At 50.0% G+C, this 12,107-nt stretch overlaps 1 protein-coding gene across 1 annotated transcript; it reads left to right on the top strand.

Moving 5' to 3' along the window:
- Window positions 1-65: 65 nt before the first annotated feature.
- On the top strand, window positions 66-9,076 carry POLR2F (polymerase (RNA) II (DNA directed) polypeptide F). The gene is made up of 5 exons (XM_012638139.1): window positions 66-212; window positions 2,015-2,084; window positions 4,581-4,711; window positions 8,350-8,421; window positions 8,896-9,076. The coding sequence occupies exons 1-5, from the start codon at window positions 193-195 to the stop codon at window positions 8,984-8,986; spliced, it is 384 nt and encodes a 127-aa protein (XP_012493593.1). The 5' UTR covers window positions 66-192; the 3' UTR covers window positions 8,987-9,076.
- The last annotated feature ends 3,031 nt before the right edge of the window (window positions 9,077-12,107 follow it).

Genomic DNA, 12,107 nt, shown 5'->3' with positions numbered 1-12,107 from the left:
CATAGTAACGCGCGCCCGCCGATCCACGCATGCGCGCCTTTGCCACTTTCCGCCTGCCTCCCGGAAGTGACTTCCTCTGCGTCACGGCGCCGGCGCGGGATTCGCGTGGTGCCGCGCTAGGTGGGGTCGCGCTGTTCGGGGGTCTCCACGCGGGTTAGGGGCTTATCGCGGGGTTGCTGCGGCGAGGGTGTCATGTCAGACAACGAGGACAAGTGAGTGCGGGAGCGGGGTGGTCTTTGCGGGAGCCTCGGAAGGGGCGGGTGAGGCGGGGCCTGGGTCGAAGGCGGCTGAGGAGCCTGGCGTCGGGGACAGTGTCTGAGGGGACTGGGGTCCGGGGGCGGCCAGCGGAGCTGGAGAAGGGAATGGCGGAGAACCAGGAGCGTAGCCCAGGCCAGAGGCTGGGCACAGACAAGCCCAGGCTTGAGGGTCTGGAGAGGTTCCATGAAAGGGGTGTCTTTCAGCAAACTTTCCACTGAGCGGGTCCCTGTCTTGTAAGGGGAATATTGAGGCGAAGTAGGTATAGCCCCTGCTCTCCAGGTACTCAGTTTCTAGAGGAGGGGACAGTCCCACAAGCAAGCGGATAATGCGGATTATGTGAGCTTCTGTAGTAGGAGAAGTATGTAGTGTGTAAATTATCCAGAGGAGCGTCTGTGCAGTTTCACCGGTCGTAAAAGTCTGGAAGGGTCGCAGTCATGTAGGTGAGAGAAGGCTGTGGCTTGAACTAGGGTGATAGCAGTGGAGGTGGTGAAAATGGTTTTGAATTCTGGAAATAGTTTAAAAGTACAGCCAAAAAGATTTCCTGGTGGATTGATGTGTATGGTCAGAGGAGAGATCTATTCTTAAGATAAAAACATAAGAGTCTTGCAGTTCTGGGAGCTGGAGAGGCTGAGGTGGGATGATTGCTTCAAACCAGCCTGGGGCAACATAGGGAAACCCTGTCTGTGGAAAAAAAAAAAACAAAAACAAGTGGGGGTTGTCAGCAGAAGTATATTAGTCAAAACTAAGACACAGGTGGAACCACGATAGGAGTGTCAGTAGAGAAGAGATGACTGATGACACAGTGTTAGAGCATTCCAACATTGAGTGCCTGGGGGAAAGAGGAGAAGCCATCGAGGTGGGGGAACACCACCAAGAGAGGGAGATGTCCTTGCAGTCACTTGAGAGTGAATGGAACAGGAGGGAGTGGCCTAGTGTGCCCACTGATCAAGGTAAATGAGAACAAGAATTGTCGATGGGATTTAGCAATGTGGAGATCATTAAAAAACTTGAAGAGAGTGGTTTTGATGGAGCTGTGGGGGTAAAAGTCTTAGTGGAGGGAGAGTATGGCAGAATGGGAAGAGATGAATTGGAGACAGTGAGGATGGACAGCTATTTCATAAATTTTGCCCCAAAGGGAAGCATGGGGCTGGGTGCGGTGGCCCATGCCTGTAATCCTAGCACTCTGGGAGGCCGAGGCAGGAGGATCACTTGAAGCCTGGAGTTCTAAATCAGCGTGGGCAAAATATTGAGACCCTGTCCCTACAGAAAATAAAAGGGTGTGGTGGTATGTACCTGTAGTCCCAGCTACTCAGGAGGCTGAGGCAGGATTACTGGAGCCCAGGAGTTTGAGGTTACAGGGAGCTGTCCACGATGTCTCTGCACTCCAGCCTGGGCAACTGACTGAAACCCTGTCTCAAACAAACAAACAAAACCAAAGGGGAGCATGGAATTAGGGCTGTGGGAGGAAGGAAAAGAGGTTTTAAGGTTTTTTTTTTTTTTTAAAGAGGGGACATAACGTGTTGAAATGCTGATGGGAGTGATCTAGTAGAGAGGGAAACAGTGATGATGAATGAGTCCTAGCAAAATTTGGGACCAGATGGGGAAAGATTGAAGGAGTAAAACGGAACAAAAGTTTGATTCACTTGTTAAGTAGGTATTTACTGAGTGCCTTTTACATAGCGGGTGAGACACAGATCTCTGCCCTCTTTGATTTTAGTAAGTGATGCTCTGACTCACTGATTTCTTCTTGTTACAGTTTTGATGGTGACGACTTTGATGATGTAGAGGAGGACGAAGGGTTAGATGACTTGGAGAATGCCGAGGAGGTCAGTATTCAGTCTAAAGTCCCACCTCTGCAGCCCAGGCTGCCAAATAGCCCAGCAGGTGCTAATTATCTGAGTGTATCTGCCTGCTGTTTGTGGACAGAGCCCCTGCCATAAGCATCCCCAGTTAGAGTGAGCGGTGTTCCAGTCCTGGGTAGTGGAGTTGCCCTGCACAAGGTGGATCTGAAAGCTTTTGTCCGCTTAGTCCACAGCTTGCTATTTCTGGGGCATTTAGTGCACAGACAGGTGAAACATCTTTACTGGCATGTCTCCTTCATTCAGCAAACGTGCGTTGAATGTTATTAATGTGCCAGGTGCTCTGCAGGGTGGGGCTACTTAGGGAGCAAAGGGGAGAGTGACCTGGGATCAAGCTGGAGAGGTAAGCAGGGCCCAGATCTGGCAGGATTTTGTTGCCTGAAGGGAAGCCACTGACAAGTTTTGAGCAAGGGAGTGGCATGATCCAATTTACATTTTAGAAAGTGCATTCTGGCCTCAAGAGTGAGGAGCCAATTGGAGAGGGGCCAGGATGAAAGAAAGAAAGACCAATTAGGTAACTCTCTCTACCCTCCAGGGGAGAGACCCGTGGCTTGGACGTAGGTGCTGGTAGTGCAGGTGATGAGAAGGCAGGTGAAAGGGGTATTTTGGTGAATTGGATGTGGGGCTGTGAAAGTGGAAGATGACAAGGATGACTCTCAGGTTTATGGCTTGAGCAACGAGGTGGGTGGATTGCTAGCTTCAGGAATAAAGTACGGCTTTCTGTCCTGTGTGACTGATGGAGAAATGCTGTGCCTCCTGGAGAAAGAGGGATCCCTCTTTTTTTTTTTTTTTTAAGGCTAGGAAGCTGAAGCCCTTCATTTTGGATTTCCTCCCTCTGCATGGCACTTTCCAATACCTGTTCACTTGAGGCAGAAGCCTCCTTCTCCATCCTTCTGGTCCCTTCCTATCCCTGTCTATTGATTCCGCCTCCTAGATATGGCTCAGCTCTGTCTCTGTTTCTCCACTCCTCGTGTCTCAGCCTGGCCTAGAGTTCGTTGTTTGTCATCCGCATTTGTGCAGAAATTGTGACTGGTTTTCCTGCCTTTAGTCTTACTCCAGACTCCGTTGTGTGCTATTCTTCCAGAGTCCTCTTTCTTTTTCTTTTCTTTTTTTGCAGCCTGTGTGTTTGCCAGCAGAGTCCTCTTTCTTAACCTGCCTACAAGATTGGTTATTACTGGTATTCCTAAGTGGTCTCTCTGCTTCTACTCTTGCCCCCTACAGAATATTCTCAACAGAGTATCCAGAATGATCCTTTTTTTTTTTTTTTTTTTCGTTAAAGATGGGTTTTCACTATGTTGCCTCAAACCCAGAGCTCAAGTGATCCTCCAGCTTTAGCCTCCCAAGTAGCTGGGACTAGAGGTGTGCGCCATTGCGCCCAGCTCTCTGTTTACATATTTTACTATCTAATTTTATTTATTGTCTGTCACTTCTCACTATACTGTAAGCACTATAGGGGAAATAATTTTTATCTGTCTTATTCACTGCTTTATCTAAACCACTTAGAATACTGTCTCACATATAGTAAGTGTTCAATAGATATTTGTTGACTTAATTATTTATCAAAGAATTTATTCTCTTGCCTAAAAGCCTCTATGCACCTTTTGCTCTAATCATAGTCCACAATTAGTTGTTCAAACCTATTATGTTCTCTTCCTCCTCTGTGCCTTTGCACATGTTATTTAGCTTGCTGAGAATGGCCTTCCCTTCCTTCTTGGTTTGGTAGCTCCTACTCATCCTTCTAGATTAGCTCAAGTCTCATCCCTGACAGTCTTCCTAACCCCGAGTGTGTGTGAGCTATCCCCACCTTCTCATTAACTCTGGGTTGCATGCCGCATGCCTTCAGAGCACCCTCTGTTCTGTTTATTCTTTTGTCTCCCCCTCTAGACTGTGAATTCTTTGAGAGCAGAAACTCCCCTAACTTTCTGTCTCAGTACCTATTGCAATGTCTGGCACAAAACAGATGGTTAATAAGTAATTGTTAAATGTGTGAATATATAACTATTCTTGCCTTCACCCTAACTTTTCCAGCCACTTGGCTCGTTGGTTCAGTCACCCTAATCTGAAAGATGGAGTGCTTGTTCCTAGCTTCCTGCTTAGGGTGATTCATTGTGCTTAGGACTTCTTTTCTAGGGCCAACATTCTGGGACTGCCCCATTGCCAGGCCTTCTGCCTTTCTCTCTTTTGGATAAGGCAGCTGGCTCTGGGATTCTGATCACGGTTCCTCTTTATTACTGGATCTGAGACTTTGGCCAAGTTTAGCTGACTTCAGGCCTCTGAAATGGGGACTATAATCCCTGCCACATAAGGTTATTGTGAGGATTCAGTGAGGTGTTAGTAAGCAGTCGCATGGTCCCTGGCATGCTTTAAGCATCAATGGTAGTGGTAGCGGTGTCATCATCACCCTTCCCTCAACCCAGAAAAATGCCCTCTGAGATTTTCCCTCTTTTTTGTCTTGGTGTCTAGGAAGGCCAGGAGAACGTGGAGATACTCCCCTCTGGGGAGCGACCTCAGGCCAACCAGAAGCGAATCACTACACCATACATGACTAAGTATGAGCGAGCCCGTGTGCTGGGCACCCGAGCTCTCCAGATCGCGTGAGTGTGTGTTCCTTCACTATCTTGTCCGTCAGTCATGCCACATCGAGCCCCTGAGCCACTGATCCGGCCTAATCTGGCACCTGAAAACAGACACCCCCTGCTCTCACATTCTAAACAAAGGTAGTGCTGCCCTTGTGTGCCAGGCATTGTGCTAGACCCCTGCCCTCCAGGAGCTTGTGATCTAATAGAAGTAGGACAGGAACACCTGAGAAGTCAAATAACAGTACAGGAGAAAAATAACCATAAAAAACCAGAACTAGATGATTGCCTGTCAGGTTAGTGAAGCGCAAAATGTGTGAATTCCGAGCCCTAGACCATTGTGTGCCGGTTAGGAAGGGGTTAAGGTAGTTCTTGAAGTGAGGTAGACTGTGGTCAGCCCGGCAGAATGGGGAGGGCCCTCCAGTTGGAGGGCACGTCAGAGATGGGACAGCACAGCAGTGGCAGTGGTCTGGGGATTCAAACATTGTAGCCTTTTCTTTCTCTCCCAAGTTTGGAAGAAGAAGAAAATGCAGGAGATTGACATTAGACGATGGAGATCCAAATGTCCAATGATTGCAGATTCATCTAGTTAGCCACAGGCAGTGCCGGCCTTCAGATGCCTGCTGAGGTCGTGGGCATAGTGGAGACTAGACCAGAAAGCACCCTCTCTGCCTGCAGGTGACTTTGAGAAAGCAGGGACTCTTAAAGAGGCTGGGCCACAGATGCCTGCTCTTTTTTCCCCCAGGCTCACCTGTCAGGTAAGTTGCTCTTCTTTCCTCTGCAGGAGTAAATGAGGGGACAGAGAGAGGACAGGAGTGTTAGTGTTACTCTAATGGAAAGTCCTCCACGGGGAAGCACGAGGCGGAGGACAGGAGCCCCTACCTGAAAATTCCTATAGGCTATATTGGGAAATGGTGCGTATCTGGAGAACGGGGTTGGTTCAAGTAGGGAATAGTGGAAATTAGGCTGGGAAGAAAAGCTGGGGCCAGATTTGTGGACTCTACTTGCTGGAGGGGCGGCGATGCTATCTGTATATTCTCCTCCCTCATGTTCAAACAGTGTCGGACTTCTACCTCCTCCAGCCCTGTGGGGTAGAGATGACCACCGTGTCTCCTTCAATAAAGGGTTTTATGGGTGGGCAACAGTATTCTCACCCACTCCTAGTAGCAGAGCTCTCATCAGCATAGTTGCATCAGTTGCTCTTCTGAGTGGAATTAGGGCCATGCCCAGTCTGATATCTTTTCGTACCAATGGGATCAGGATCCTCCAGGCCTGTACCATCAATTGTGGTAGCCACTAGCTGCATGTGGCCATTTAAATTAAGTAAGCTTAAATAAAATTAGAAATTCTGTTTCTGTCTCCCTGGCCACATTTCAAGTGCTCGGTAAGTGTATATGGCTAGTGCTTACTATAAGGGATAGCACTGACACAGGACAGTGCCATCATTACAGAGCTTTCTATGGGGCATGCTCATCTAGGCTAAAAATGGCCCAGGAGGAAGAATAATTCATAAATTATTTTTCAAACAAATAGACTGCTTATATGCAAGTTGAACAGTCTTTCAGCACTAAGACACAGTGCTAGTACCTGCTGAGCATGTGAAGATGATTAAAGACATAGTCCCCAGTCCTCCAGGTGTTTTCTGGTGGGGGAGATGGACCTGCGCACAGATACCCAGAGCCCAAGGGAGACACGAGTGGTGCTTTGCGAAAGATACAATAAAGGAGAGAGGGCAGCGATTGCAGGGCTGATGGGAAAGCCACGTGAAGGATTAGAACTCCAGTGGAGACAGGTAAAGACAGGTGGTTTTGTGAATAACCAGGTGCAGGAAACAGGACAAGGAAAGGTCCAGGTGGAGGCAGGCAGGTGTGATTGGGGGGATTGTGAGTAGCTTGGAGCACAAGGCTGGAAAACATGTCACTAGTGCCTTGAGTGATAAGTTCAGAAGATTGGCGTTTATTTGGTGGGCAGTGTGGAGCACTTAAAGGTTTTGAGTCTGATGTCCAGACCACTCATAAGTCCAAGTGTGCTGTTTTTCTTAGGGTGCAAGACTTGGTCCAGCATGGTCCAGTCTGTAGCGCTCCTTCTGATAAGGGGATATGATACCATTCAGTGTTCCCTGTTGGCTGTCAGCCAGACTGTATCTTATACCTAGCACTAGGCTGTGACCCTGCACTTGTAGGTGCTGAACAACCAGTTCTTAGGTTCTTAGGATGAAAGTTTTGTCTGGTTAATTGGCACCACCTGGTGGCTGATGTTGGTCACATCCACTTCCTAACTGGATGGTTGGCGTGCTTATTTGTAGAGGCCATGGTGCAAGACAAATTACTTAAGGGCACACTCTTTCACTTTGTGTATGACATGCACATAGCAGGCGCTGGGTGAATGAATGCCCTTGAATTATTTATATTTTGAAAGAAAGAAGGCCTTTGTGAATCAGGAAAAGCATTTTGCCACATTTTTAAAAGCTTTATATTTGGGGGATGTTTAAATACTTTTTGAGAAGGGACATAGGAAAAGTTAAACACTTGGTCTTTGCCCTTGGGAAAGTTTCAGGCTTTTGAGGGTAACAGAAAGCAGAATATTTAGTAATAAAATTTGCAAGCAGGTAGCTCTCAGACTAGCTGCTTATCAGAATCATCTGGGCAGCTTTGCAAATTCAGATTCTCAGGCCCTTTCGCTAGAGATTCTATTCAGAGGGTCAGGAAGGCCCCAGGAACCTGGTTTTTTTGTATGCTTTCCTAGTAAGTCTGGATCCATTAGTGTGAACTTGAGCTGGAATAATCAAGGGTGGCTTTCTAGAGGAGGTGGCCCTAGAATTGGCATCCCTTTGTAGAGCCTCGGCTGTGGGCCAAGTGTTGTGCTAGGGGGTGGGCCCCTGTGTGAATCACTTGTCATCCTGGGCCACCAGGAGCCCATGGTCCAATGTGGAAAACTTCCAAACAGGTGGTTACAGTCCAGTTAGACTGGTGCCAAGAAAAGCATATGCAAAATGAGTTGGGGTACTGAAGATTCAGCACATGATTTCCAAGGTGGAAACATTTGGGCCTCTCCCCGGCTTGTAGGGAGAGGAAGAACTTGTAAGAGTACACAAAAAGGAATCAACATGGTCTGTCCAGGGAACCATAACTAGTTTGGTATGGCTGGAATGTGGGGTAAATACAGGGAAGTAGTGTGAGACATGCTAAAAAGGTGGACAGGGAGCAAACTGGGTTCTGGCCTGCTAGCCATGAGGAGTCATGAAGTGTTGTAAGCAGATGAGCGCCCTGACTGCTGGCCCCTGTGTGGAGGCTGGGGAAGGGGCCGGGCTGGAAATGCAGGACCTCCGGCGGGTATTGCTGCAACAGAGAAGGAATATGAGGTGAGCCAGGCACTGTGGTGGGGCTCGTGGGTTGGATTGGAGCTGTCAGAATGGTGTGACTTCGCACATGCTGCCCTTTCTGCCTGGACACTGCTGTGGCCGCTGGGCTCAGGAGTCTGCGATAGGCCCCGGGGAGGTCTCTGGCAGTGCGCCTGCATGCTGCTTCCCACCACGCCTGCAACCCTAGAAGGTGACCTTTCCAGGTGAGGACCAGGATGCTGCCCCACTCTCACTGCCTGCTTGGCTCTTCTCCCTGAGTTGGCAGTCTCCCCAGCACTTGTCCCTCTTCCTACAGGATGTGTGCTCCTGTGATGGTGGAGCTGGAGGGGGAGACAGACCCTTTGCTCATCGCCATGAAGGAGCTCAAGTAAGTCACCCAGATCCTGGTTCACTCCTCCAGAGCCCTGGGAAGCATCTCTTGGGCTCTCTGTTGCACAGCCCACGCCAACTTCCCTGGTTGGGGAGGTTGGTGCTTTTGCCTGTAGGAACAGCCACCAGGAGGGAGGAGGGAGAGGTTAGAGCAGGAGGCACAGGGGGAGGGCACTGATGAGACAGGGACCTCTCCTGGCTGTTCCTGCTGCTGCGGGCCTTACCAATGTCTCGCCACTCTTCGTCCTCCTGCCTGCAGCCATGGGATGGCAGAGCCCATCTAGACCCACTGCCCCACACTTGGGATGTGGAAATGTTCTTTTTCTTCTAATTGCTTTCCTACAAAGTACTCATCAGTCCCAAGAGGCTCCTCCTGAGACTTTGCTTTCCTTGTGTCTGTATACAATCTGGTCCTTCTGCCACAGAGCCGGGGTCACCAGCCCTCATGCTCTGTGACTTCTCCCTGCCACAGGGCCCGGAAGATCCCCATCATCATTCGCCGCTACCTGCCTGATGGGAGCTATGAAGACTGGGGGGTAGACGAGCTCATTATCACCGACTGAGCTGGGGTCGTCCTGACCTCACCCCTGCTCACTTTCATCTTCACTTTATGTGACAGCTGTAAATAATAAACTATTCAACCTTCCAACCCCTCCACCTCCAGCTGTCTGCGACACCACCACCTGCGTCTTCCCTGTTACTGCCTGTGCCTGGAGCATGCACCTATCCAGTGGCCCTTTGGCCGTCAGCGCTTTAAGAAGCACCAGGGGCCCTTAGCCCCTGCGGATCCCCTGCATCCCTCATCATCTCCCTGTTCACCAGAGCAAAGGCTGCGGCAGGGGAGACACCTCAGCTGCCTTCCCAGCAGACAGACGAGTCTTTGTGCCCAGGGAGCTGGTTGCCACGGAAACCCCCAATTTCCTTTCCAGTGGGGACTGGCTGCAGGGGCTTCTCCCTTCTCAGGAGTATCACAGAGCAGGTCTCATCAAGCCACCCATTGTTTCCTAAGGACCTGCTTCGAGCCTCTTATCGTGGGCTCGGATCCCCTTTCAGGAGCAGTGCCCCAGCAGGAAGCGTGGGGGTGCGGTGATCTCCCACCCTCCGCAGGCAGAGCCCTGCTGGGCAAGTCAGCAGCTGGAGCGAGGACCAAGCACCTGCCTACCCCTGCCCCTGCTGCTCTGTCCCCACTCCTCCCAGGCCACTGCCCATACACTGACCTCTGTGGCCCACCTCTCTGGTCTGCCATACCCGTTCCCTCTTCTTCCCAGTCCCTGTAGGATGTCCTTTCCCTTCTGTGTGGGCCCAGGATCCTCTGAGGCCTTGCCTGGGATGGGTGCAGAGATGACGGTGCTCCTGGGTTCAAGGTGTTAAGTCAGAGCTGGAGCTCCCCCTTCCTCTGCCTTAGTTTCTAATGGGTCCTTTTCCCTCCTCCACCCTGCTTACCCAACCTGAGGTGGGACCTGTCACATAGGCTCCTCCCTCCTCAGGGGACTGGGATAGGGTGTATACTGACACCAACAGAGGTAGAAGGGAAAATTGGCTCCCTGAATATTCTAGCTTTGACCTCCATTCCACTCCAGCTCCCCTTCCAGGAGGAGGAGGAGCCAGGCTTGCCTGCCCTCTCCAAGAGGCAGGGCCCTGGGACGGGAACCCCAGAACAGGGTGGGAATGATGAGCATCCCTGAGAGTGGGAGGGGCGTCTGCTGCTCTGGAGAAGGGTTAATTCAGGGAGCAGTGGACTTCGCACCCCCTTCCACCCTCCTCCAAGCCTGTGGAATCCTTTAATCAAGTTGGGTGCTGAAATTTCAGCTCTGAAATGCCGCCTTTGTGCTGGCATCCAGGCAGCCGCCCCAGAGTGCGGGGGTCACTTTCTTGGCCCCATTTTTCTAAATGGTCTCTTTGTTCCCTGCTGGGCTGCTCAGTATCAGATGTGATTAAAGGGAGATGGGGTTTGGGTGGGGGAGGAGGGGAGTGGGGGGTTAACCCTTAGGGGATAGGGTGTAAGGGAAATGGGACCAAAGGGGTGCTTTTCCTCCCGTCTCCCCATTCCCACTCTGCTCCTCTTCAGGGCGTCCCCTGCTACTCATCTGGCCAGCCAGGTCTGGGTTTTGACTATTCTTGAATGAAAAATCACCTGTCACCACTATTGGTTCTATATTTTCTTAGGGTTTGGGCAGAGTCTCCAGAAACACTTGGCCCTTTCTCTCTTTACAAGCAGAGCTCCTGGCTTGAGCACCTCCAGAACCTAAGGGATGCACACAATCCAGGTCTCCTGACTTCTCGGGGGTCGTTTCTCCTCCTCCCACGTCAGTCTCACGGATGCAGGGTCTTGGAGGTGGTGGTTTCATCCTTTGGATGTAGCCCCTCCTCTGCCCTGCCACCTCCGTGTCCCTCATCCCACTGCGAGCAGGAGTGGTGAACAGACCAGAAATGGACAATGTCCTGTCTTTCAATGGAAGGGAAAGGGTGGGTTGTCAAAATTATGAACATGTAAGGTTAGTACTGATTGATCCTTAACAAAATCCTAGAATAGGTTATTACATACTTGAAAGCACTTAGAGGTGATCCAGGAACTAGCATAGGGTTTCTATGAATCAATATTGCCAAATAAATCAGTTTCCTTTTTTTTTTTTTGATGACTACTAGTCCCATAGGCTGGGGGAATACCAGAGAGAAGTGAATCTTGATTTTGGCAAGGCATCGGGCAGACTGTGCTGGAGAAGTGAGCACTTCATGGTGATGAAATTAGTTTCAGAACCGAGCCAGTCTCCTTGAGAGTGGAGATGATAGAATTGATGGAGAGAGCTATTTAGTGGTGTGCACAGGGTTGTGTCCTTTATTTGGACATTTATTAGTAACTTGAATGAGGATATTCAAGTTGGCAGATACATAAAGCTCCGAAGGACAGCTTAGTTCTAAAAGATTTAATATAGATGGGGAAATGGATCAAATCCAACAAGGTGAAATCTGTTAAAGATCACTGCAATTCCTGCTTTTATCTACAACAAAGCAAAACATCAAAAACAACGTATACAATATGGATGATATGATTTTGCAACAGATATTGTCTAAAAGAGCAGGGGTTCCAGTTACCACCAAGCTTCATGGAAGCCAGCAGTTTTGGAGAGGTTGCCTGAAGAGCTTGCACAATGCAGCTTCCAGATGGAGGGAGTTTGACCACCCTGGGTGGACTGAGCTAGTTCTTGGTATCCCCCTCTCCCAGGTCCTGATTAGGTGGTAAGGGGCTGGAGACCCCAGATGGAAGGGAGCTGGCCATGCCTGCTCTGGAGCAGTGGAAGCTGCATCACTCAGATTTGAAGCGGAAGTAGGGCCTGCAAACCACGGGCAGGTGGATGGTTGAGAGTGGAAGCTTTGGAGTCAGAGCTGGGTTCAGATTCTGGTGCCAGCGCTTCTTAGCATCAACCTCTCAAAGCTGCAGTTTCCCCATCTGGAAAGTGGGGATAATGATTGGACCGACTCCCTCCTTGGCTTGAATGACATAAAACCCTTGGCAAAGCTCTTGACCAGGGAGCACTCAGTAAATGGTAGCTCTCACTGTTGTTATGAGCTGGGTATAAGGAAGAACCTCCAAGCATCAGAGCAGTTCATCAATGGAGTGAGATGGTGAAGAGATTTCCCCTGTCCCTGGAGTTAATGTGCTTGTGAGATGGAGTGGTTCCTGGC

Source organism: Propithecus coquereli, unplaced genomic scaffold (assembly GCF_000956105.1).
Source record: "Propithecus coquereli isolate 6110/MARCELLA unplaced genomic scaffold, Pcoq_1.0 Scaffold126, whole genome shotgun sequence".
Lineage (NCBI taxonomy): Eukaryota > Metazoa > Chordata > Mammalia > Primates > Indriidae > Propithecus > Propithecus coquereli.
This window is presented reverse-complemented; position numbering and strand designations above follow the sequence as displayed.

Bases quoted from the DNA above. Each gene is read 5' to 3' on its own strand.
- POLR2F (XM_012638139.1), top strand. From the start codon at position 193: ATGTCAGACAACGAGGACAA. The intron at 213-2,014 runs GTGAGTGCGGGA...TTCTTGTTACAG, and splicing joins ATGTCAGACAACGAGGACAA to TTTTGATGGTGACGACTTTG. The intron at 2,085-4,580 runs GTCAGTATTCAG...CTTGGTGTCTAG, and splicing joins ACTTGGAGAATGCCGAGGAG to GAAGGCCAGGAGAACGTGGA.